Consider the following 27,239-nt stretch of genomic DNA (forward strand, 5'->3'; position numbering starts at 1 on the left):
CCGGCGGTGCCACATGACGTTGTGTGCCTGGGCAAGGAACTTCACCCTACTTGCCTCGGGGAGAATGTCCCTGTACTTACTGTAAGTCGCTCTGGATAACAGCGTCTGCTAAATGAGTAAATTTACATTCATGCTACAACACATATCCACCACAGATGGTGGTATGGAGGTGAAACTGTTATGAAGGCTATAGGCATTGGAGACTCTCATGACCAGTATAACTCAACAATGTGTTTTTACTGTTGGGTCTTGTTGCCTGGATATGAACGACAATATTGCTCTCCAAGCGCCTTTGCATCAGCTGGGAGTCTTTACATCATTAGGGTAATCCATCCATTATGACAATGAGTGTCTTTAGTTGTGTGTGTTTGTTTCTCAGTGTGTGTATGTGTGTGTACAAGTGTGTGTACGTTTGTTTCTCAGTGTGTGTGTGTATGAGTGCATGTGTGAGAGTGTGTGTTTGAGCTCACTCATTGACAATGCCCTGCAGTTGACAAAGCCATCTGTGGGATAGAAGTTGCCTTCGGCTCATCCATCAACACATTAAGATTTGTGCTATATAACCCCCCCCTCCATAATGTTTGTATATACGTTGTGTGATTTGTGTTGGCGTGTGTGTGTACGTGTTAAGGGTCTTGGTCATGGTCAGTAATCTCCCCTGATGAACATAACCATGCAGTATCAATGGTCATGTCAGTCAACCCTTTTGGCACATCTGCTGTGATGCAGTTGGACTGTAATGAGCTCCATTAAGTGTCACAGTGGAGCGATAATGCTGCGGATGAAAGCTATTTCAGCTCACCATCAACACTGCTGTTCTGACCCCTGTTACTCTATTAGCCCTCCATGCCAGACAATACTGATAGGCCGAAACCGACTCCTCATGGCTAAACCCCCACCGCCCACTCATCGTTCTCAAATCCTCTCAGTCCAAACACTGGGAGAAAAACATATCTTTTAACCTCCTCCCCAACACACACACACACACGCACACACATGCACACACACACACACGCATGCAAACAATGGACCTCATGGACAACCGTGGGTGTGTGTAAGTGAGTGTGGGTGCTGTTGTGGGTGAAGTGGGAGGGTTGTGTCGATATATAAGTGTCATCCAAAGATTAAATAGATTAGAGAAACACCTTTGAATGAAATGCTTTCGATTATTTAGGAAGTTCACGGATGTTTGTTCTTTTCTAAAGAGCGTAGTGGGGGGAATGTGTGGGAATATGTTGAATCGCATGATGATGAATCCGAGTGTGATTTGATTTTGTAAGGTGTCTTGAAGGTTGTAGGGAGTTATTGCTGTTTCTATGGTAACAGTTATCTTATTCCATAACTGTAGATCTCATGGAGTGCTTTTGGCCGATGGTTGTATCAATGTTTCCAGAGAAGGTTTCTAAACTTTCATTTTTGTGACTTCTTTTTCCAGTTCTAGACTATCAGGTTCATCTTTAGCAGTTTGGTCCATTGACTATTTTACTGTGTTTACTGGGGAAAGCATCTCTCTGGATTAGAACATTTCTTTGCGTATTTGAAGCTTTGGACTCTTTGATGAACTTCGTTGACTCGGTCAGTTTTTTTTTTGCCAAGCTCTAAAATATCGACATGCACTCCTCAAACCTCTCTTAGAACAATATGTTCCACAGGAATAGAATTTGAAGTAAACCACAATATCATGACATTTGGGCATTTTTCACTTCAAGTTTGCTTTTGAAAATTATGAATTCACTTAAAGGACTAAAAACATACAATCAAAACACTTCATCCCGCATATGACTGTAAACACTACCATTTTCTTGATCATGTTGGAAAGGGTTAGGGTTAGATGAAAGTGCGAGCATTCACCGGCCTCTGTGAACGCGCCGCGCTTCCGGCGGAGGGAGACGGCAAAACGCGAGGGCGTGCCACACCACGCTGCTCTCTCACGCCCCCCCCCCCCTAACTCGGCCCCCCCACATGCTCCCAGAGAAGGGCGGCGGGTACAGCAGGTGGGCTGGGTTGATGTTGGCGGGGGTGATGCTGGTGGGGGAGGGAGGTGGGGAGGGAGGGAGGTGTTTGTGTGTGGAGGTGGGGCGGGGGGGCGGCCACGTACACCCTTGGCAACAGTAACTTGGAAACAGAATAAGTTATGTATGCTTGAGCGTTTGTTTCTGCGGCGGTGCGCGGTGGGAGGTGTCGTATGCTGGGAGATTGTGCCGAGAAGGAGGCTCGTCTTAGGGGAGGGAGGCAAGGCTGAGTTAGATCTAACACTCAGTGTGCCTGTGTGTGTGTGCCTGTGTGTGTGCGTCTGTGTGTGTGCCTGTGTGTGTGTGTGTCTGTGTGTGTGCCTGTGTGTGTGTGCCTGTGTGTGTGTGCCTGTGTGTGTGTGTCTGTGTGCCTGTGTGTGTACCTGTGTGTGTGTGTGTGTGTGTGTGTTCTGTGAGGCATACATGGAAGTAGATTATAAGCTTTTTGAGGAGAGTGCATTGATGTAAAAAAAAAAAAAAGACGCGGTTCTGCGCATGGGTTGTGACTTTCTAAATACTCGATCCCAGCTCTCATGGGCCTTCAGGCACATAAACACGACCATAAAAACAAAAAGACTCCCAAAGAGATTCTTTCTTCTTCACCAATGGGAACCTTTTGGATAAAATCCCCACGTGACACAAAGACGCATCATAGATACACCGTAGTAAGACGGTACCGCAGTTGAGACGCATTTAGTTCCCGTGGCTGTAAAGTATTGTGAACTTTGCAGAAAGGAGAGGGGACATTTTCCTGACAGGGCCAGGCCTCGCTCGCTGTTGTCATAGCAACCACCACCGCACAACCCTCCAGTGGCACCGCGAGGTGGCGGTGACCACACGAGACCCTGCACACATCCACAGGGTCTGGGGGGGGGGGGGGGGGGTTTACCGCTAACAAGCTGTTCAACACCAGTGGGGTGTTTGACCACGGGTGACCACGTCCTCGTTACAGCCGGCCCAGGGGGCGGCGGGGGGGGGGGGGGGGGTCATCGGCAAAACGCAGTCCTAGTCCACACGGTCAACACGAGCCCTGAACCTGCCCCCTGAGAGGAGGCAGAGATGGGTCCCGCTTTGTGTCCTCCACACTTCCCCCCCCCCTCCTCCCTACCTCAGCGCCGACCACGGAAACTGCCGATCTCTTCTCATACGGGGGGTGTTCGGACGAGGCCCTTTCTGAGGTGATCTGGGAAAGTGGCGGGGGGGGGGGGGTGGGGGGGGGGGGGGGAGATTCCACACGGAGAAACAACGCCATTCCGTCAGATCCCGTTGTGGGCTGGTCGGTAGAAGGGGAAACAAGACTTTCCGCAGCGGTTATTCCCTCAAGCCGGACTGGCCTCGTTGGTTCTCCGGCTTTCGGCTCTCTGCTCTCCCAGTGCGGGGTCGTTAAGCGTGAGTGGCGGGGGATCAGGTCTAATCCCCCTCCACCTGCAAGCCTACCTTGGCAGGAGACTGGGATTACAGCCCCTCGTCCCTCAGAGACCCTCTAGCCACTGCGCTCGGGAACACAGAGCAGCGTAACAAGCATGGGTGAGGGGCTACACACACACACACTCAAACGCACACGCCTGACGCGACCGTGTTGACGGCGCACGCGCGCTCAAGTCAACGGAAACGGCGAAAAGTCCCTCACTGGATTTGTCGTCCTTGTGTCTGGATTAATAACTGCAGGACCGGCATGGGCTGCGATGAAAGGCGTTTTTTTTTGTTTTACTCGCCTTAGCCTCTCTCTGAATTCCTTCTGTCAATTAAGCTGGAGCTGCGGAGAGAGAGAGAGAGGAGACAAGCGCACGTCCTCAGACATGCCTGCTTCCAAGCTGCTCTCATTAGAACCCCAGAGTCACATTCGGAAGTTTAGCGCGTAGAATCCGTCAAGGACTTTACTTGAGACCTGTCAGTTAGGGGGGGAAAAACTTGTTTCTGAAACTTTGGATTGACTGGCGCTTACTCACGCCGTCGTGTCAGAGATCGGTGGGTAGTCTGCCTCTGCCTGTGTGTGGAACACTGTGTGGCTGGGTTCTGAACCCTGGACACACGGACAATGAGTTAGCTCACCGAACTAAAGCCGCAGCGCTGTCTCCTTTCATGATAGCGCTCAGATCGACCATCACGACCGAGCGCAGTCACGGAAGGGGCCCCTCGCCAAACACCACAAAAGATACAAAACCTAAATCCCTTTATGCCATTTATCTCTTTATTGATACAGGGATAAATCCCTTCATCCCTTTATAAATCCTCCTCTTGGTCGGTAAATCCCCTCTCTGTCTGACTGGGGTCGTCATCGACATCCTCGGGCCTCAGCTCCAGGTATCGAAGTGTCTGTCAGCAGCGAGCTGTGAGTGTGGCTGGGGGGGGGGAAAGTAAACGCCATCATAAAGGCCATTACCTCGTCCCCGCGGCCCCACCAGCTCCGCCTTTTATGGCGTCGGTCCTCGGAGACGCTAATTGCCCCGTTGCCACGGCAACCCCCGGGCGGGGGGGGGGGGGCCTCGGGAGCGAACGCGGAATGGATGTTAAGCGAATGTGGCGTTTGTTTTTCATCCAGAGTTGTACGGCGGGGCCATTTGTGTGTGTGGGTGTGTGACGTGTGTGTGTGTGTGTGTGTGTGGCTTTGGGGTCGATACTACGGATGAACAGATTCATGGCTGAGTGGGAGTGATGAAATGAAGATGGATCCATTAATTCAGCCTAGGCTCTTTTGGTCTCGGTAATCATCTACTCCCCCTGTCTGACTGTCTGACTGTCTGACTGCATCCAGGCCAGTAGCCATCGAGCCAGAGGCTCACCAGACTGCTATCCGACTGGCCAATCGCTGGCCTCTAGACACCGGCTTCCTCATGTGAATTCATAGGAAGTTGTCGCGAGTTTCATCACTTTCATGATTTCATGAACGCATCAAGCTGATTGACGGTGTCAAAGAACCAACTCACTTTACGAAAAGTGAGTATCACTTTAAAGGACGTGTAGTACTCCAGGGTCACAAAATTGGAGGTCATCTGGAATTGCAGTTTAATTACATGGGCACTGACCGAGAGTTCAGAGATACAAATTCAGAGTTCTTCGTCTTAAAAGAAGCACTCTGGGTGATGGGAGCGCTGAAATGTGCGCTGAGTGACTTTTCATTACGTGTGGCTGTGATGTAGAGGTATATCCACCCGTGGTCTGTTGGCTCAGGGGGGATTAGATCAGTCGAATGGCGGTCGAGCTAATCTGGCATTTATGGATCCCCAGTCTTGGTTTCTATGGGCTACATTAGGCGAGTCGTGGAGCTGCCACGAACAGATGGGTTCTTTCCGGATCCTTCCCCCAGGGAGAGTGAGGGGCGAGGAAGGGGGGACAGACAGAGGGGGGAAGTCCCTGCCTGGGTTTCTTACCTCAGCGCCAAGCGCATCACACGCCCAGTCACACACGAGTCACGCGTGTGCAAGATGGAGGATCGTTGTTGGGTGGCCTGACCTGTCTTTATTGTCACAGGAGAGGCTTTCGATTTTCTGTTCATCTACCTCCTTCCCTTCCCTCCCTCCCCCTTTTTTTCAACCTCTACTCTCCCTCTATCTTGCTCTGACTGTTTTTGTCCCTCTCTCTCCCTCTCCCCCTCTCTCTCTCTCCCTCTCTCTATCTCTTTCTCCTTCTCACTCCCTCCTTCTCTCCTTCTCGCTCACTCTTTCTTTCTGCTTCGCTGTCCCTCCCTCCCTCTCTCTCTCTCCTCATTCTCTCTCTATCTCCTTCTTTCTTTCTTTCTTTTCTCTCTCTCTCTCTCTCTCTCTCTCTCTCTCCTCTCACTTCCTACATCTCTTTCCTCGTTCTGTCTCTCCTTTCTTTCTGTCTCTCTCTCCTTCTCTCCCTTCTTCTCTCTCTCTTTCTTTCTGCTTCGCTGTCCCTCCCTCTCTCTCCATCTCTCTCTCCTTCTCTCTCCCTCTCTCTCCCTGGCTGCTGTTACTGCCTCAGTAGGAGGAGGGTGATGAGCGTTTGTTGGTGTTCCATTGTCTTCTTCCCCTGCTCTAATAGCAGTATAAATCCTCTCACAGGAATTGAAGGCCAGAAACCGAGGTGTATACATGCCTATAGAAGTTGACTGTAGGAAATCTCTAGAAGTTCAATCGAAACCAAAACGTTGCTCCCATGGCTATTATTGTATTATTCAGACTTTCAATTAATAATTTTGATTACCGTAAGACAACGACATTTGTGGTTTGTTCATGTACTTTATGTAGGATGATGAAAGATTGATAGGCGCTTTGTGAGTTTAAATGGATACGTGGGCTTTGTAGTAAAATAAATTGTTCCTTTTTGGAGGGCCATTATTGCTAGCCTAATGCATTATTCAAAGCCAATTATGTGGACGTTGCTTCTCTAATTCCATCATGCTGTTCAGCATTTATGTCCTCCCCTTGCCTACTGTATGTCCACTGACACACACACCCACACATGCACACACACACACACACACACACACACACACACACACACAGTCTGTGATTTAATTGGCTCCTTTAGCCTGAACTCTTTGTTAACCTCCACTGGCAGGTAAGGAGCCACTGCCCCCTCACTAACACCTTACTGGAAGTTTCCCCATGGCTCAACATGATCATTTGTGTCCAGGTGATGTTGACATGTTTGCTGGGCTACCATGCAGTTTTTCCTGGCTCCAGTTATTTGCTAGGCGCATTGACATATTCAACAGGTGGGAAGAAACAGGTCTCTCAGTCAGGGAGCGCGCTGACGGCATTAAAAGGTTTTTGTTTGCGACTTGACGGAATTCAAACTCCCGTGACATCAGCCAAGCTGACCTTTTTGTTACTTTAGCATCTCTAGCGTGTATGTATGTTTGCATCTCATCTCGCTGCTGTTCTCTCTGACGCGAGTCCTTGTGGCACGACCTCCGAGGCTTGCCAGGTGCCCTTTGATGACGTTCAGCTGCAACAGGCGCCAGTGTTTTAGAAGGGGCTACTTGGAAAAATGATATCTTGAAGATCGTATTACCGCATTTGTTTGGCTTAATGCCTGCCAGTACCTTACAGGAGGGGAACGGAGGAGGACTAGGGAGGGGAGACAGGAGAGGTGAGGGAGGGGGGTAGGACTGGGCAGAAGATGGGGGGAGCTAAAGAGTGTGAATAATGAAGAAATAATGGAGAGAGAGAACCAAGGAGAAACAAGGCTTGATATGAGGGGGCAGAGAGAGAAGCTGGACATGTGTCATGATTACTGGGGTCTCAGACCTTTCATTCCACCCGAACGATCTGGACGCAGGCTCAGACGCAAGCGCAAAGTTCTCTGCGTCTGCAAAGTTTGTGGAGGAAAAAAACCTGAAATGATAAAAGGCAAAGAAATGGGTGTGTTGCCGTGGCAACCTGCTTTGCATTTTTCGTACGGTCCACCGGCCAATTCCCTGCGCGGTTTAAAGCGCCTGTGGCAGTGTTGGACTTGACTACACTACAGGGTGTGTTGGGCAGGCCCGATGCTCTCTGCGTGGCCACTGGGAGCTCTAGTAAGGCAGGCTGGGGAGATGGCAGAGCTGTCCTGGGGGGTAATCCCCCCCTCCCCTCCCTCCCTCCCCTCCCTCCCTCCCTCCCTCCCTCCCTCCCTCCCTCCCTCCCTCCCTCCCTCCCTCCCTCCCTCCCTCCCTCCCTCCCTCCCTCCCTCCCTCCCTCCCTCCCTCCCTCCCTCCCTCCCTCCCTCCCTCCCTCCCTCCCTCCCTCCCTCCCTCCCTCCTCCAGGAGAGAGCTCAGCCCAGCAGAGCACTTCCTGCCTCGGGGAGGGGAGAGGGGGGGGGGCATGGGTGAGGGTGGTGGGGGGGATTCATTGGGATGTCATTACATTACTTCAGTCAGATTCCAGTCACAGGAAGGGAGATGATGGAGGTACATACCCACACACACACACGCGCACAGAGACACACACACAGACGTACACACACTCGCACCTAGTCTTCAGACAAATCCCTTCGACAAAATTGAGAACTTTGGTCGCGTAATTTAGCTCAATCTGGTTTCATTCACAGGCGGACGCTTGCGTTTGATTCTGTTGTTTATTTCCTGCCGCTCCCCGAGTTCCTGTCGGAGAAAGTCTTTTCGAGGCAGACTGCAGCTCTGCAGATTTACATACATTTGAAAACAGAGAGTACAGAAGATGTAATGGCTTGTATGCGCGCGCACACGCGCACAGAGACACCTCGCATTTCCATAACAGTCATTAGACTCGAGTGGAGAGGAAGAGAGTCCGTATGTGTGAGTGACAGATGAAAATGGGGTTTGCATTCACACCTGTCAGCGTCCAAATAGTACATGTCAAAGAAGGTCCTAGAGGCGGATATCTGGCCAGAGATATAACTGGCTGATAGAAAAACCAGCACATTGCACACCGTCACAGATACTGTACACACACACACACACATACACACACACACACAGAAACTTTGCTAGTCCTATCCCATCCAGAGTCTCAAACGACAAGGTAAACGCCAAACTATGGTAAGGAAATTGCAGAGGGTGGACTTATTTGATCACGTTCTGAATGTTTGTTGATACCATGTGTATCGATGTTTTTTTATTTTGTACCACGAAAAAATTCCCTTTCCACTTTGCCGAGTTTTCCTGACAATAATATCAGTCAAAGTGTGACATTTGTGGTCTCTTGTGCATTTATTGTGACTTCCCCATCTCTCACCTCATTCCAACACAAGAACAATGACTCTGTGATTGCCAGTATATCCACCCCACAGACTCTCCCACTCTGCAGTGGAAAGCCCGACAGGTGATAACAAAATATTGAACAAAAAATTGTCAACGATTGTAAGCTCCTGCCCGGTCTTGTTGCCTCCATCTTGTTAATGTCCTCTGTGTGCGCTGGTAATTAAACTGCAGATGGACATCTGCTGTCTCCTTCGACTGTTGAAAACTGCCAGACAGACAACCGACTCAATCCCATGGCTGCAGCGGTGTTGAACTGAGGCCCCCTGGTGGCCGTACCGTGAATGAACTCAGTTCCTGTCGAACGATGTACATGTCCTCGCCGTTCGAGCGGCTTTGCTGCAGCACCGTATTCAGGCAGCGTCCTCTGTGGGAACTGGAGGTCGCCAGTGCTGCTGATGAGCTGGTCGTTCAGGAGGATCACAGAACACGAAGGCCGTGTTGAAAGCGAGAGTGTGAGACTGTGGCTGACTCAGAGGGGATCTGTGGATGTTGGTGAGTAGGTTGCCATCTAGTGACTGAACAGGTGCAGCGCAGTACAGTGTTTCGAGTCAAACAAAGTATCTAGACAGGAGCGTACCTGAGTTGTCGTATCACCAATACTGAGGCAAAGACTGAGTGAAGGGAACAAGAAAGGGGACGAGGGATGGAGTAACTTAGAAAGAGGAATAGAGAGACAGGGGAACACGTTTTTCAAAAGCAAACGTCTGCACTCTCATGTCTCTCTCTGGAAGAAACGCATTGAGAGTCATTTACACGCACTAGTTCATGGGCTTGACTTCATTGTAATTTGAATCAGTGATGTTTCGTGCCTATATTCAAGAAAACTAAAAAGATAGGCGGTTATTTTTTAATCGTCAAAAGAAACACAATGAATTCAACACATCTCTTGCTAATGGTAATGGTTTTCAGGTTTCTGACATGCTACACACACTAGGCTACTATTGGACTTTTTTTTCAATGGGACAGTGTGTGTGCGTGTGTGCAGTGGCGGCTGGTGAAAATTATTCTAGGTGGGGCTGTGAAATATTCCGCCAATTCGGTAACCATCCTAATACAATTGAACACAATCTGCATGATACGAGTATTCTGTGAAATAGTAGGCTAATTATGTAATTAATGCACACAGCTATAGGCAAATCTCCACATTTGTGGACTATAAATATCATTACACTCTGGGCACTTGAGCCACTCTCCCTGGTATTATTAGGAAACACAACACAACTATTACTGTAAAACTAAATTGTAAACTAAAGGATTTATAAATTAATTTAACACAATCAATTATCTTTGATAGAACGTGCCTGTGTTGTTGTTTCGTTGTTTCTCCTCACCTCAATCCGGTGACCTTCGTCCAGTTGCTTACCGATTGTCTCTGCCTAGCATGGCTATCTTGATTGTATTCTGGACATTAAACATTTATCAGAGAAAACAAAACAAGTGCACAAAGGCACACATGGATGATATTCTCCATGTGTGCCTTTGTGCACTTGTTTTGTTTTCTCAGATAAATGTTTAATGTCCTTAGCTCCTGTAACAGTCCATGCGGTATCTGTTCCGAATGTTATAAAAAGCAAGCACGAGAAGCAAAAATAAGGCATTGACATGACTGCCTCCAGCTAGCCAGGCCTTTCTGTTGTAGCTCGTGGGAGAAACCTCTGTGTATGATTTACCTCTACCCTTTTCACTCGAATGTGTAATTTTGATGTCAGGTTGGGCCAAACTCTTTCATTTTTATTTTTTCCACTAAAGTTCTCCTCTCAAAGGGATTTTGGAGAGGATATCTGACAGAATTTGAGAAATGAGAACGTCTGAAGTCCGGTCCGGAGTCATTCTTTTTCAATAACGTTAAGTAGGCCCTAAAGTCGCAAAATCACTTATATTCTCTAACTCTGCTTGGGGCGCTAATTCCAGCGCCCTTTAGCATCATTTCTGAGGACGCTGATTGGCTAAATATGTTTTTCTTGTTAGCAACGGTCAGCAATTCACCTATCGCCAACAGGTTGGTAGGCGTTTCGATGGGCGCTTCTTCTCGTGCCCCAGATGTCGAGCATGAAGTAAATTTATCCCAAAACAGAATTTTAGTTTATATACACACAACACTTTGTTGTGTATTTTTAACACAGTTATGCTTAAAATGAGTAGTTATTGTTTAGAAAATATATTACATGAAAAACAAAAATCTAAAACACTTTTCACTAGGGAGGGCGGCGCCCTAGCGCCCTCTATTGACCAGCCGCCACTGTGTGTGTGTGTGTGTGTGTGTGTGTAAGACTGGTGATGGATATGTGCTATGTGGTCTGTTGGGTGCATAATGATACTGGCGTGTGGGTGGTTGTGGGGTTTCGGTGGAGAAGAGAGAGAGAGAGATAGAGATAGAGAGAGATAGAGATAGAGAGAGATAGAGAGAGAGAGAGAGAGAGAGAGAGATTTAGATCGAGAACCCAGAGAGTGAGGTGTGCGTATTTGTGTGCCTGTGAGTGTGTGTGTGTGTGTGTGTGTGTGTGTGCGCGTGCCTGACCTGAGTAAATGAGAGAGTGTCAGGTCGGTTAGGGCTCAGAGCACAATCTTCTCTCCATCGCTCCCTCTCCTCACTCTCATTTGGCCGATTCGATCTCCCCACCTCTCCGTGGACGCGGCATGTACGCTTCACAGCTCCCCCACGAGGCCCAGCCTCTCCAGGGCAGTAGACCTGGTAGAGACCCATCTAAATGTCACTCCCCGAACCCAGCCATTCCCCTCAGGACCCCACATGACTCACAGTCCACCATTTTTAGACAGGGTGACACTGATGTACAAAGTCGATATGACTCGAACCGATATTATTCGCCGTTGCTGCTTAACCTAGCAAACTGTTCGCTAATGGAGATATGGGTGGTCCGGCAACTAATGTTAGCTTTGCTTCTCAGAACACTTAGCGCTCGCACAGCGAGTGTGTGTTCGTTCATACAGGCAACGTCCTGATTAGTCATCTACCCTCGTTGCACTCCCCCTTGACGCTTTGATCCTTCAAACAGGGGTTCTCATCATGCTTATTAGGTCTGCAGCTAGTCTCAACTTGCCAAGGTTTTCACAGAGGGAAATCACAATTTGCATTTCATCTGGGGCGCTTGCCTTTTCTGTGATTGTGCGTATTGAACAAGTCCCCCAAGAGCTGCTTGGTCACAGCTTGTCCCGTGGAAAATGTAGGATGGTAAATATAAAAAATGTGTTGGGGACTGTGTGCCAATCGATAAAGACATCGAAAAAGCAGCTACTTGATGCAGACCAAGTCACCTCTCAGGTGAGATGCAAAGTGATGAGAAATCAGGAGTATTGTGTTCCGTAGTATAGACATCTCAACAGACAATAGCCTCAGGACTATGTATCTATTTTTATTTTGATGGATGGAGAGGGGATTGAACATTTGTTTCTTTGCTGGACCCCACAGTACTGAGGGTGGGAGGGAAAGTGTGCAATGTGGGCTTGCAAATGTGTGAGCTGTGAGCCTGTGTGTGTGTGTGTGTGTGTGGTTTTTATGTTTTAGGGGTGATATACAGAGTATTTCCTGGCATTATGACACTGTATCCCCCAATCACCTCCCCCTCCTAATTCCGTAACAGTCTAGAAGGGGGGCTCACAGATTGCTCCCTCCCTCCCTCTTTCTCTCTCTCTTTCTCTCTGTCTCTCTCTGTCTCTCTCTCTCTCTCTCTCTCCCTCTCTCTCTCTTACCCACGCAGTTTCTTTCTCTTTCTCTCTTTCTCTCTGTCTCTCTCTGTCTCTCTCTCTCTCTCTCTCTCCCTCTCTCTCTTACGCACGCAGTTTCTTTCTCTTTCTCTCTGTCTCTCTATCTTACACAACAAAGGGGGATGGTGACGGACAGACTCTGTACGTAGAGGAGAGGCACATTCTCTGAACGACAGGACGAAATGAAACAGAGAAGGAAATAACTATTAATAGAGTTTCCCATACCATGGTATTGTCTTCACGCTTCAGTTTCCGATCTCTCGTCTTTTGGAGAGGCATGAAAGGGGATTTATTCATGCTTCTGACCTTGTAGACTGCTACAGTATAGGCATGGGGATTGACGAGCAGTGTTTTGATTGCATACATTTGTGTTAACATATTAGGTCCTGCTCTTTGTTTCCGATGACAAGGACTGTTTCTGGAACACTCCATCCCTCTACCTCGTCCTGCCCACTCCATCGCTCTCTCACTAGGCTCCCTAGCCTCTCTCCCTCCCTCGTACGCTGGTATAGCTTTCCCATCTTTTTCCCACAGTCTTTTTTTTATTTTTTATCTCCCTTCACTCCCCCTCCTACGTTCTCGTCCTCCCTCTCTTGCTCAAGCCCCCCCCCCCCACCCTCCGTCTCTCTCGCGCTCTCTCCGTTTCTCTCTCTCTCTCCCTCGTCTTGGAGACAGTGGTGTGCAGCTTCACATCTCCGCGTCCGCTCCCCCGTCAACCTGCTTCAGTTTGCGCGCTCCGATCCGTTTCCGCGTCTCTCCTCCCCCTCTCTCTTCTCTTCCTTTCCCCTTCTCTCTCTCCTCCTCTGCCTTCGTCTTTCCTCCTCTCTTCTCCGCGGGGGTCGAGCTCCGCGTGGTTGCCGCGCTCCGCCGGTTGGGAACGTATGCTCCATCGCCGGCCGCTGGCAGGACTGCTTCAGTGGGGACCGGGGGAATCTGGGAGCCTCAGGGGAATCTGCAGGTGGAAACAGGGTTCCCGGATCGCTCGCTCAGCCAGCTGGGGGCTCCTACGCCCGCGCCCTGTGGCTCTGCGGGGGAGGGAGGGGTGGGATCGAGGGAGGGAGGGTGAGGGGGACCGGGAGAGGGTGACGGCGGCTGCGGCTGGGGGTCCGGTGCTCCACCTGGGGGTCATGCTCTGGGACCTGAGCTCTTGTCGGCTGGATACCCCCCCTCTGCTCTGTCCCCCTGGAGGGGACGCGCTCTCGGCGCCGGGGAACGGCGGGCGGCGGCGGGAGGCCGAGGCCGTCACGGAGCGGGAATCATGAACCAGCTGGACGCTCCGCGGCCGCTCAACTGGACCATCAGGAAACTGTGCCACGCTGCCTTCCTGCCCTCCGTACGCCTGCTCAAGGTAACCAGAGGGCGGGGGGTGTGTGTGAGTGTGTGTGTGTGTGTGTGTGAGAGAGTGTGATGTGGAAGTGTGTGAGAGGTATATTTAGATTGAGGAGAGAACACGAGGGATAAAGGTTTCGTCCAGATTTGGGATAGAGCTGTTGCCCGAAACAGACTCAGAGAGACAGAGATAGAGACGGTGCAGAGCAGAGAGGGGGAGTGTGTGTGTGTGTGTGTGTGTGTGTGTGAGAGAGAGAGAGAGAGAGAGAGAGAGAGAGAGAGAGAGAGAGAGAGAGAGAGAGAGAGAGAGAGAGAGAGAGAGAGAGAGAGAGAGAGAGAGAGAGAGAGAGAGAGAGAGAGAGAGAGAGAGAGAGAGAGAGAGAGAGAGAGAGAGAGAGAGAGAGAGAGAGAGAGAGAGAGAGACTGCCTGGGGAGGTTTGGGTGAAGAAGGGAGGGACTGAAATAAAGGGGTAAAAGTGAACGAGGGGTGTACAAATTGAGTCAGGGAGGTCAAAGCTGAAGGTGAAAGGGTGACTATGGATGGATGGCCTTAGCGTGTGGGGCTAAGACCACTGGAAAGAGAGAGTGAGGCAGGAAAACCACAGAGAAGGAAATATTTCCTTTTAGAACAGAAAGGGGGGTGAGGATTCAAGTTCATTCAAAAAATTCTTCTACCTTGCACGGAAACGTCTCACACAAAAATGTTGACAGGCTTTGAAATGCTGTTCTGAAACGCTTTGAAATGCTTGCTGCATGTATGCAGAAGATGCGTGACACCCCGTGGGTCTACAAACTTGACGGGGCTCGGGCAGGGTTGTGATGCGTATTTTGATTAGCCTTTCGCTTTGGCTTGGAAGATCAAATGTTCTGTAGCTTTATCTCGCATGCACAGGTGTGTGTCAGCGCATGTGGGCTCGCAAATGGGTACAGTGTGTGAGATGTGAGCCTCTGTGTGTGTGTGTGTGTGTGTGTGTGGTTTTTATGTTTTAAGGGTGATATACAGAGTACATCCTGGCATTATGACACTGTATCCCCCAACCTCCTTATCCCTGAACAGTCTACAAGGGGGGCTCTAGGCTTTGTTGTGCCTGCTGGAATGTATTTATGGAGATCATTATGTCACGTCTTGTCAATTATAAACCGGCTTTAACCAGCCTATACCCTGCAGTTTATATATATATATATATATATATATTTGTTACTAGTATTAGTGTGACAACACATGGGTGAAGATGTATGTTAGTTCCATTTCCATTTCCAGAGTTCTTTGAAATGGGGGCCAGTGGTTAGTGACGTGCAGTTGCACATTGAGTATCTGTGTGTGTGTGTGTTTGAATATTGAGTTCATCACAGCCCTCTCACGTGGACACATTTCTGCATGCCAAGTTCCTTCCTATCCCCCTGTTAACCGAGTGTCTACTTGCTCGCCCTGAAATGCATTCTCAGTTGTGTCGACGCGTCTGTGCTTCTAGGTTATGTATGTGTGTGCCTACACGTGGAAGAGGAGCACAGTTTATGTGATTGCATGCAGTGTGAAAGCTAAATATGTTTGACTAATGATTCGTACACCTGCGCGCATGTGTGCGCGCGCGTGTGTGTCTCACACTGTGAATTTTCAGTGTGAGAGAGTAGGCTGCTTTAGCTGCACGAGGATTACAGATGGTGAGGTCGCTTCTACAGGCAGGAGTCCACAGATAGCCAACACAAACACACCTTCGTCTTTACCGTCAATGTCTCCCGCTCTCCACTCAGGTCAGCACACCTCCATTCAGGTTTGCTGATCGACGTGGGTTGATGCTGTCGTGGCGGAAGTGGTTCGCTACCGTGTGAGCTAATGCCTTCTTTCTGTGCCAGGCTAAACCTCTTATTTTGGCGTCTTGTATCAAACCAGTAGCCTGGCTGCCAGCCCAACTTAGCCCCGCCCACAAACAATGTGAATGGTAAGTTGGGTCTGGAGTAGCTCGGTTGCGGAAAAACTATACCCGAACAGGAGCTGATCGGACCAATGAAATTGCCAGGGCGGGCTTTATACGATGATGGACAGATGATCAACAGTAACGTAATTAACCACGTCACCAAAGAGCGCTTGGGTTGAATTTGTTTTCGACAAAGAGCATATTACGTTGCTCTGATTGGTTGCAGGTCTATCCAATTGAGCGAAGAGGCATTTGTTTAACGAGTTTGGTTGAAACACGCCCCATAGTCACAGCCCAACGGAGAGTTATCAGACTCATGTTCTGACTAGAATTATGAGTGTGACAACGTCAGGCTATCAAACCAGGGGTTTCGATGTGATGCTATCATTTGGATCTGCCCATCTGCTCTCCATGGTTTTGTGCAAAAGCTCACCTGTGTTCTGAGAGCGCTGGTTTTCACGAGAATCCAAGTCATCTCCCTTCTGCATGCACACAGCTGAATGTCAGCGATTGTCACACAGCCCGACTTGACAACACACCCAGGCGAAGATATGTCTGAAGACACCGGCAGTTTGTCAAAAAGCCATTACCCCACCCCCACCATGCGTCGCTACGGTTACACCGTCCCAACTGCCAGGTGCCCTTTAAGCTTGGCTGACCCAGAGTGGTGGTCATTCGGACTGTGAGAGCCCCTTCCCTTCACCTGGCCCTTTGATGAATAGTGATTGATTTGGAGATTGACCATGCATGGTGGCCTGAGCTAGGCTAATATGTAATGGTTTGGACAGTCCAATGGACTATCCAGAGGTCTTTGTGTATTTTCCTAGGAAATTGCTCAGGGACACCAACAGGAAAACAGCTTTGGCTAACTGAACGCTTTATAGTAGATAGCAAGTCTTCTTGTTTGGCTTCTTAGTGAACCTACGTCGATAAAGTTGGTTGCCGTTACGTCAAATTATGTCAAATCACATACGTTTATTTTTTTATTTTTTTACTAATCGTGGGAAAAATGTTGAGTTTGTTTGAAGGAGTGACAGCAAACAGTGGGTTCTGCTGCTGCTGCTGGTGGTGAAGAGTGACACATGCCATGTGCCATGTGATCAGTTGTGTTCATCTCTGGCCCAATGAAACCCAAACATCCACGCCGCGAACGAGATGACGTCATCGTTACACGTTCACATTCAGTATTCAGTCGAGGTCTCGACCTTGTGGTGACGAGGCCTCCTTGTCCCAACACATAAGTGTTGGTCTCCAACCACACACCTTGTCTTACTGCTTCAGTGCCGAGGAATTTGGTCTAGTTAGTTCTTAGTTATGGTGTTTGGTCTAGTTAGTTCTTAGTTATGGTGTTTGGTGTAGTTAGTTCTTAGTTATGGTGTTTGGTGTAGTTAGTTCTTAGTTATGGTGTTTGGTGATAAATACTGTAAGAGCCACGGAAACTCACAGCAAATTGTTGTACGGAAAAAAGGAGGGGTTGTTTGGGAATAAACAAAACCGTTTTGACTTTTTAGGCAGCTTTGTAGGGGAAGTAGAGTACACTTTATGCTATAATTCATTATTCGCCTAACTGACTCTAAATCGAGTTTGTCTTGATTAGTTTCCAGCAAGTAATTAAATTTCCCATTAAAATAATTTCCCCTTGACCTTTTAAATAACAAGCAATTGGTCAAGTGTCTGCCCCAGGAGAGAATATTTTTCTATTAGGAGAATGAAAAGTGGCTGCACAATGAGAGACGACAGAACAGACCCTTCTTTTCCGTGAACAATACCCAAACTCCTCGAGCTTTTATTCCAGCACCCTGATAGGCCGATGTAGGTCGAACCTATCAGATTAGGAGGCGGGTCTGCTAGCTGGCGTTTCGACCTGTCCAGCCCTACCGGATTCGTGGGTCAGAGGGAGAGCTCTTGACCTCGTCTTTGAACAGGACCTGACTGAGAAGTACTGAAGTATTGGCGTGTCCTTGTCACCGACACCCAACAATGTTTCTTCGGTTTCAGTGGCCTGCCGTCGGCATTTCTGTGGCAGGTGATGGGTGTGTGTGTGGGGGGTGGGTGGGTGGGGGGGGGGGTGATACATAGAAACACAATTGAAGTGAAAGTCTCAAATTGAATATCCGTCCAGTTTTCTCTTTCATCTCCGGACCGTGTACGCCTTCATCCCTTCTCTATTTCATTTCACATCTCACTCCCTTTATTGCTCTGTCTTTCACTTCCCCATCTCGCTGTTACTCTCTCTCTTTTCTCTTTCATTGTTGTCCCACCCATCTCTTCCCTTTTTTTACTTGTTGTATCTTTTCTCCTTTCATTTGACACCAACCTCGCCTCTCTCTGTTCTGTAATCTCTGCCTGTGTCCTCTCTGCTTCTTTATCATGTCTCCCTCTCCAACCATCTTTCTGACGTTGGAGAGAGAGAATCTGATAGAGGGTGTTAGTGAATTGGCTTCACACCTCCTTTCCTTTCCTTTTTTTCTTCCTTTCTGTCTCTGTCCTAACCCTAACCCTAACCCTATGAGTGTCAGATGCTCTACTCTGCCACTCTCTGGCTTTCTCCTTCCCATTCCTCCCTCCCTCTTTATTTTAGTCTTTCACTATCTCCATCTTGCTCTCTCTCTCTCTCTCTCTCTCTCTCCATCTTGCTCTCTCTCTCTTTGCTCATCTCGTGCTTCATAAACAGAAAGCATTTCAAAGCTTAGATAACACCCCATCTTATGTAAAATTCATGGAAAAGGGAGACGCCAAGGAAATAAATATATCTCTCTTATGCTAGAAATGCATTTGCATATCATAAACGAGCACACTTGCAGTGCGGAAAATCTCCACAGGTGAGAAAATCGGTCTGCGGGACAATTGCTAGTTACAGTAACTAAGTACATGTTTGTCATTACTATTCTCTGTCATGTTGTTCATCCTCAAAATGATTGTGTCAGGGCCGTTACACAGCGTTATCTGTAGGTGGCGCTCCATCTGTCCATGTGTTAGTGGAGGGTAGTCATTCTTTAGGAAACATGTTGCGCGATACGTATATAAAGTTTCACGAGGAGTTAAAAATAGAACACACACCTTGCAGCAGTTGTTAACTGTTGCATAAGAGCTGTCAACAGCACCGTTAGTGATGTCGCACAGTTGAGGACAGTGGGTGATTGTCGCTGTTTTGACAGTTACGGTACTGAGGGCCTGATCGTTTTCAATCAGCACGTAGAAAAAAGGTCGGCAAACCGGACAGACCGCGCAGCCACTGTACCTAACCACACCATCAACCTCTATTCGAGTGTTCAGTTATGTAACATCATGGAAAACTCTCCTAGTCATTTCCCTGATCCCACGAGTGTTCGTCCTCCTGCCCATCAGCAGGTTGAACAGAGCGCACATGCTGCGCGTTAAACTGCGGGCTGCGACGCTGCAGCAGATTTCTCGCCGCGCAGCGGAGAGCAAATGTTGTGCCTCATGAACAGACCAGATTCATCATTAAGATGGGATGGTTCCCATTCATCACTAATTAGGAAAGCGGCGATTAGCTGATTCAATAAGCCCTGTCTTGTGATTTCGAAACTCATAACTGTTTATGTAGTTGGGAGTTTGGGTGCTCAGATTGCAGCCCTAGTTCCATTGCACCACTGAGTAAATGTACAGTACATATATTCCTAAACAAATAATGTCAAGGGAATAAACAATCTTACAGTAAACACAGTGTGCGAATTATGGGGGGGCGTGGGGGGTCTGACCCCCCTAATTAAGACTTGGACCCCCCAAAAGAGGTAAAATCAACAGATCGGGGGGTCGATGCATTTACATATCGTTCTTACCTGTAATCGTTAATATTACAATATATTTACCATATTTATTCAAAAACAGGTTGTTGAAACACAGAAATGTTGACTTTATGGCAGGGAATATCACACACAGTATTACACTGCCATAGTAAAATTCGCTATAACTCAATAAACACTTACCCGCGAGTGACCAGTGTGCACTACAGAAGCTGGTTGAATCAACTCAGTGTAGCCACCGCGTAGTGAGAAATTGCAAGAAAAAAGTAAGTTAGCTAGCTAATAAGTTTTGCTCTCGGATATTTTGCTGGTGGCTCTAACTACAAAAGTTGTTTAGTGGTGTGTGCCCCATGAACTGGTGTAATGGATTGGATTCAACACAATCTACAGACTGCATACATTACGTTAAACAAGCAAGAGACTGTAGGGATTGTAAGACTTCAGTTCACTGAAAAGCAAGCGCCTGTGCTGGTTCCCTTCACATTTACATTACATTTACATTTAGCAGACGCTCCTATCCAGAGCGACTTAAAGTAAGTACAGGGACATTCCCCTCGTAGCAAGTAGTGTGAAGTGCCACAACGTCATTTGGCGCTGCAGGGAATTGAACCAGTGACCTTCTGATGACTAGCCCGATTCCCTAACCGCTCAGCCACCTGACCCTCCCGATTGTCATTGTTGTGATTCGCACACTGAGTAAACATCAACGATGCCAATGGTATTTCAGCAAGGCTTCGTTTGTTTGGTGATCCCTGCCCACCAGTTTTCCGTCTTGCTCCGGCAGCCCACCTCCAACATATCTGGTGTTTTGTCCACACAGCCGCCCAGTCCTGACTGCAGGCCATGGCGAGCGGAGGGGAAGTCATGTTTGAACATCCTGTGAGCTGTTTGGCAGGCTGAGCTGTGTGTGTGTGTAGGGGAACGAGTTGCCAGGGAAACCCTCTCGGCGTGTAAACCTCGATGGGTCTTCCAGGAGCTCCACGGAAAGACGTCTCAATCAATCCACCGCTACGCCCATAAAATCACGATTAAGACATTATCTCGCTAACGAGGGCGAACGAAGAACACAAGCTGACAATTAAGACTTTGTTGCTTTGAACGCTCTGACACATTTATTTCCCATTTGGCATAACTCCCAAACCTGAGTTCCCCCTTCCCCCCCCCCCCCCCCGCTTCCAGACATTGTTGCTTGCTAGCCCTAAATTGTCCCACTTAACAAAGACAAGTATTAACAAACTCTCGTAGCCTGTCTGATCCCGAGGTCTTGGCCCCACCCATGTTTACGGAGGCTTAGCCAACATCTCCCACCTCCGACAGGACAAGGTGACCCCTCCCCCGTGGTGGCCAGAGATCCCGTTGCCCCCTCCCCATACGTGCCTGTGCATACTTACACGAGCATACGTACGTGCCTGTGTCACGTGACCTGTTGATCACAGGTGCAAGGGGCCTTAACCTTGTGACCCCTTCACCCCGCGCATACCCCAGGAGTACAGCCAAGCTTACTCTCTTAACTAAAGAAAGGAACGCTTCCAGGAAGAAGGCAGGGTTCATAGGACATTATTAAATCAGTCGAATCAATTAGACTGAGTGCCACCTCCCCTAGGGCGTGTGTTTCCAATGTGGAATGAGGCTAGTTGACATCAGCATGTAAGACTGCACAACATTTACCGTGTGCTGTGTGTGTGTGTGTGTGTTTGCGTTTTTGCGCATGTGTGGGTCTGTTTTTCTTCTCTTCTTTCTTTCATCCTTTCAACGCTAAGTGTTGTTTGGACCGGTTGTGCGTTCATGTGCGCGCACAGATCAAGATTTACCGCCGGTCATTGATTGGCTGTCGGGAAGACCAGTGGTGAAACCACAAATCAACAACAATCAACACATTTGATATTGACCGTCCTGCCTTTCCCCCTTGTATTACACTCGCTGTTAAGATCGCGGAGAAGGGCTTCGGGTTTGGAGGTAAAACCAGAGGAGTGTTTACCTCCAAAGTGCACATTGATCGTATCAGAGACACCCAAGGACAAACCGCAATGGACCCCTCCAACAGGTGACATTGATTCGAGTCACAGCGAATCAATTCAAGACGTTGCGTCAGCTAAAGGGGCAGAGCTAGTAATCGCAGGTCTCTAATCAGTGTTGCCTTTGTGTTTGGGATGATTTGGTGCAGCTGGAACACAATAAGCCACAGTCTGGAAATCAGCACCATGGACAGCGCATGCATACCGCACAGCATTGGCCCAGTTTCTATGTGCTGTTGTGCCTGGTGGGAGTTCAGCTTTGGAAGCCGTATACAATACTATCAATGCGATCCAAAAAAGCCTGTTTTAAGATAAGGTTTTCTTTCACGGCTAATACTACATTTGTAGATCAGGTCTTCACGAGCAATACGGTGAGTAGATCATGTCCTTAATAATCCCTGGTACAGTCTGGCTGTGTTCGACCCCTCAGTGGATAAAAGCAGAGCGCCTTGAATACCAAGTGTGGAAACCAGTCCGCTAGGTTCATAAAGTGGCATTTGCTTGTCGAGGCGGGAGACATATCCTGCCTTTGTCTGGACAATGGCCCCCTGTCATTCATGGGACTGCAGATGCTTCTGAACCGCTCGGTTGTGAGACAGCCTGCCTCGGCCTTCTGGGACCGCCGCCCAGCCAACAGGGGGGAGCTTGGCTCTGCTGTGGCGGTGGGGGCCCGCCAGGTATCGTCATCGCGTCGCAGCCTCCTTCCGACTGTATGGAACTCGGGATGGGCGTTGCGTTAGCTGCCCCAGTTTTGTGGCGTGACTCAGTGTAATGGGTTTCTGGAAAGAGACAGACAGGCAGCAGGCAAGGAGGGTCTTTTAACTGCCTGCTTTGATGCGAAAGAGCTTTAGAACAACTCCGCCCCCCCCCCCCCCTTCCCTTCTTCTGTCTTTCGTCATCTCATATTTTCACGTTATCTCTTAGCTTTATTATCTCTGTTTCTCTCTCTTTCTCTCTCTCTTTCTGGCCCGTCATTTCCGATCTTCCTCTCCGTGTCTGAATGTCTCTCTGCCTCGTTCTATCTGTCTTTTTTTCCGTCACTTTCCATCTCCGCCCCTCCGACGCCCGTTTCACTCCCTGTCTCCCCCCCCCCACTCTCTCCCCCCCCGTCTCTCTCTCTCCCCCCTCTCTCTCTCTCTCTCTGTCTCTCTCCCCCCCCTCTCTCTCTCTCTCCCTCTCTCTGTCTCTCTCTCTCTCTCTCCCCCCCCTCTCTCTCTCTCTCTCTCTCTCTCTCTCTCTCTCTCTCTCTCTCTCTCTCTCTCCTCTCCTCTCCCTCTCTCTCCCTCTCTCTCTCTCTCTCTCTCTCTCTCTCTCTCTCTCTCTCTCTCTCTCTCTCTCTCCCCCCTCTCTCTCTCTCTCTGTCTTTCTCTCTGTCTCTCTCTCTCTCCCCCCTCTCTATCTCTCTCCCCCCCTCTCTCTCTCTCTCTGTCTCTCTCTCTGTCTCTCTCCCTCCCCCTCTCTTTCTTTACCCACCCAGATCCATCATCCTCCCTCCCTCCCCGAGCTTTGACGAGGGAGCGATAGACAGATCCATCATGTCTCTTAGCGCTTGAGAACATCTACCGACGCAAACGACCTTCGGCGATCCCCCTTCCACCTCCCAGGCCTGGCCGTTGCGTCTGCGCTCCCCCGGCGCGATCCCCCATCCATCACTCTCAGGGCCGCGGGACCACCCGCCCAGGCCGACTGCTCCGCGTTCGTGGGACCAATTGGGATTTTGTTGCCGAAGTCCATACCTGCATGGCGACAAAGGTGTCCAGTCTCTCCCGGATCGGAGAGGTTTGAGTCAGCTGCTGAACTACCCCCTCCCCTCCCCTGTCCCCTCCTCCACCACCAGGACCACCCCCCCCCCCCCCCCCCCGGTAACTTTGTATTTGGTTCACAAGCTTGTGAAATACACGAGGCTGCTTGAAACAGTTAGAATCCATTGGATGGGTTTCCCATTGATAAATTGAGCAAATGAAACGATCGCGTGGGGAATTTGCTCTAATAGTATTGTGCTTCTGGAGGGTACATAAACACACACACACACACACACCCAGCCCAGCTTTGTTTTTTGGTATTTGTTGCCGTCTTGGTGCACTCTGATAAAGCCACTGTAATAAAAGCAAAGCACTGTCTTTAACTCTTTTCACTGTCTTTACTCAACACTATGCAAATCTGAGAGTTGCGGAGGAGGAAAAGTCAGGATTCAAATGACAACGTCCTCTGCTGAGCTGTGATGAAGGGAAGAGAGGACAGAGGTAACACAAGATCATCTGAACCATCTTCACGTGTCATCACGTGTTTTAGATTGACTCTGAAATCGTCCCGGTTCCACCCTGATTGAAATCCCTAATCAGATCTCCCTGCTGGACTCACCACAGCCCATTTTGTACGGCCAGGGTAGCCTTTGAAGCTACGCGTACACACACACACACACATACACAATTTTCCCTTGGTGTCTTGGGGGCCTTTGAAGCTGCCTGCAGCATTAAGCCTTCCTCTTGCTTAATAGCTCCGGTTAAATAGTCTGGATCCTCGTGTCACAGCAGCCCTCTTGTGGATTAATGCAGAGCGGGGAAATTGTTTCTCTCCATCCATCCTCTCATCTGACTGGTGCAATGGTGCCTCAACACGTGTGACAGTCCTACTGCACAAACCTTCTGGCGGTGCTATTAGCGCCTGTACTGCTAACAACAGGCTTGCACAGTATGTGTTAGTGTGTGTGAGTCGAGGCTATGTGTCAATCGCATGGATACCTGCATGTGTGTGCATTGCTGCCTAGACAGGTGGTGCAGAATATAAATGAGTTTGTGTGTGTGCTCGAGTGTGTGTTTTCCAGTCTCGTTGACGTGTGGATGTGTGTGTGTGCCTGTAAATTGGATATTAGGACATGGAAAATGAGAGTAAACAGCATGGCCACGCAAAGCTATTTTTGGCCCACCTACTCACCCTCCCTCCCTCCCTCCCTGCCTCTCTCTCTCTCTCTCATCTCTCTCTATCTATCTCTCTCCCCCTCTCCCCCTCTCCGCCCATTCCTTCCCCCAGGAGTTTGCTGCAACTATATCAAACCATCCTTCAAACCAGACTCTGCCATCGTCGGCTGTCATAATTCCCCCTCAACAAGGGAGCATTTCTCTCCAGCTGGTTCCTACTCACTCTGTCTGCGTCTATGGGCTGCCACCTTCGCTACAGTAGCACCACGTCGGTCTGACCGACATGACATTTTCCAAACAACCCTGGGCCATTCGCCGGGTCTGAAAAGCAGTCTGTCGCCACACGCGGTCGATAGGGGGGAGCAAGGGTTTTGACAGGCCTGGACGACTGCATAAAGGATAAAGATGGAACGTTCTCCAAGGTTTTCTGTTTGAATGAGGAAAACCGAGAGCGGCGCGCGAATGGGTCGTTCGGACGTCGACGGCGGTTCTGGCGGCGTTTCACCGCACGCTGTTGGGTTGTCTTTGGGGTGCTCCGCTGGAACGTCAGCTCGTTTGAAAGCGCGCTCGCTTCTTCTTCCTTTGAACGTGCATTGCCGTCCTTCTCTCTGGCTTTTACCTGGCAAACAGAAAACACCATCCACACACACGCTCACACACACACACACACTCACCCCCCCCTACACGTCCACCTAGAGTGTATAGAGGCTGGACGGCGACTGGAGAATACCGCGTGACTAACGATAAAGTATTCCTCCTGCTGTCCATCGCGGTCTCTCTGAGCCAAGAGAGAGAGGGAGGACAGACCGTGGGAGGTGTGGAGACCATTCCCAAGCCTGGGCATTGAGCTACTTCTCTAGTGTCTGACACGCTGAAGACAAACTCATCTTGTTGACAAGGACAATGTGTTACGATTTGACCCGGTTCGTTTTTTTCCCCCCCCCCCTTGTTTTTGGGACCAGGCTGCCATACGAACGGCTTGTCTTCTTCTGTCGGAATGTTCCGGGGCTCTGTTTTCGCTGCTGGTCATTAGAGAACGAGGCGGCCGTCGTGGCTCCTCGCTGGCCTCGGGCCTGGCTCCGTCGTCTCAGCGGTGACACTGAAAGATGCCATCTGGGGGCTCTACAGTTTATGGCCCCGTCACCGAGCTGTGTGGTCTGCCGTTTCCTTTTTAGTCGGTCTTCTGTTTGGCTGCCTGGCATCCCAAAGCACCCAAGCGTCGAACTAGGATAAGCTCAAATCTCCTTCATCCTCCATCATACATCATAAGCATTGGAGGGGGGGGGGGGGGGTTGGGGGGGGCATATGGATTCCAAGTTCAGTGAATGAATGGCGCTTGTCTCTGGTTCAGAGCTGGCCTGGTTCAGAGGAGGAGAGAGACAAGCTAAGATAGGAATAGACCCTAGTGCAGCTGTAAAAGAGCTATTCAGGGACATATCCACACACCCAACAGAGTGCTGGGGAAAGGTGTCCAGACAAACGCACAGAGTACACACGCGCACACACATAACCACACGTACATCCACACGCATGCTGTTACTTTATTAACACGCAGTCTGCCATTGCATTGTTTCGAGCTATATGCACGTTGGGTTTCAAAACTCCCTGTGGAATTGGATATATTGGTGAGGGTGGGGGTGGGGGGGGTGTTGTGGTGTAGGCAATTGGGAGAGGGGGAGTGTGGCGGGGGGAGAAAAGCAATTCAACTTCTTGGCAAATTGTTACAGTGCAGGAGTGCATGGGATGTCAGTCTTTGGATTCATTACATCCTGGCATCGCCATCAGGAGTGCCACGGCCTCCAGGGTTCAAGGTATGACTGAGAGCGACAGAGGTGGAGAGGAGAGGGAGCAGGAGGAGAAGTGGGAGAAGCAGATGGAAAGGAAGAAGGAGGAGGAGTGCTAAATGGAAGGAGAAAGGGAGAAGGAGGGGGGCGGGGGGCCGGGGGGCGACTGGTCCGGTCTAATCGTTAGAACCTTCCCTGTAACACGCTCATCTCCGGCCATCCGTCATGTGGCCTCCCGCTCAACGGCACCTCGCTACGATTTATCCGGGCTCTAAAACCGCCGTGCCTCCGAAATCCCATCTAATACCTCCGTGTAAGAGAATTATCGAGATCTCTCTCTGTCCCTCCCTCGCTCCCTCTCTCTTCACCCGCCATCCTTCCTCCCTCTGCCTTTCCCCGCCTCTCCCTCCTTCTCTCTGCCGCCCTCACCTCTCTCTGTCTCGCTCCCTGTCATGGAGAGCGTTTCTCTCTAATACCCCACAACAAGACAGATCTTCTCAGCCTCCACCCGCAGCCTGTCAGCCAGGCGCTTGGCTCCTCAGAGGGACGGAGGCAGGGAGGGAGAGAGGGAAGGGTAGAGTGGAGGAAGGTCAGAGAGAAGGACGGGCGAGGGAGACCTGCAGCAGGTGTGGGAAAGTGTGGGTGTGGAGGTGGGGAGGGGAGGGGAGGGGGGGTTGGTATCGTTGCAGGCGAAAGAAACACAAGGACCGGGAAAGGGTGCCGGACAGGCCGAAGCCAAAGGAAGAGGGGTGTCACATTGATGAAGGAGAAGAGGTAGAATAAGAGAGGGGCCGTGAGAAGCGTGACTGGGAGCCTGGGGAGGACGCGACAGAACGAGAGCTGAGAGAGAGCCAAGAAAGAAAGGGGGAGGAGTGACGAGAGAGGAGAAAGGGCTGGAATGAGAGAGGGAGGACAGTCGCGGGGGGGTGGGTTGGGTCCCTCTCTGATCCTCCGCCAGCTCCCCCTCCTCCCCCCCGCGTTATCAGTCCCGTCCAGACACGGAAGACGCACTTGTACCCACAATGCAGCGGGGCTCTCACCCACCGGTCTGGAAAAAAACCAGCGTTAACCCCTCTCCATCGGCGA

At 49.8% G+C, this 27,239-nt stretch overlaps 1 protein-coding gene across 1 annotated transcript in view; it reads left to right on the forward strand.

The window, feature by feature from the left end:
* Nucleotides 1–27,239, forward strand: part of LOC146232748 (transient receptor potential cation channel subfamily M member 3-like) — a 95,756-nt gene that overhangs the window by 1,051 nt on the left and 67,466 nt on the right. The window contains 2 exon segments of the mRNA XM_084690011.1: nucleotides 13,269–13,486; nucleotides 13,613–13,772. Coding sequence (XP_084546137.1) covers nucleotides 13,269–13,486; nucleotides 13,613–13,772 — 378 coding nt within the window.

The sequence above is a fragment of the Hypomesus nipponensis genome, chromosome 24 (assembly GCF_054491055.1).
Source record: "Hypomesus nipponensis isolate SF chromosome 24, ASM5449105v1, whole genome shotgun sequence".
NCBI classification, from domain to species: domain Eukaryota; kingdom Metazoa; phylum Chordata; class Actinopteri; order Osmeriformes; family Osmeridae; genus Hypomesus; species Hypomesus nipponensis.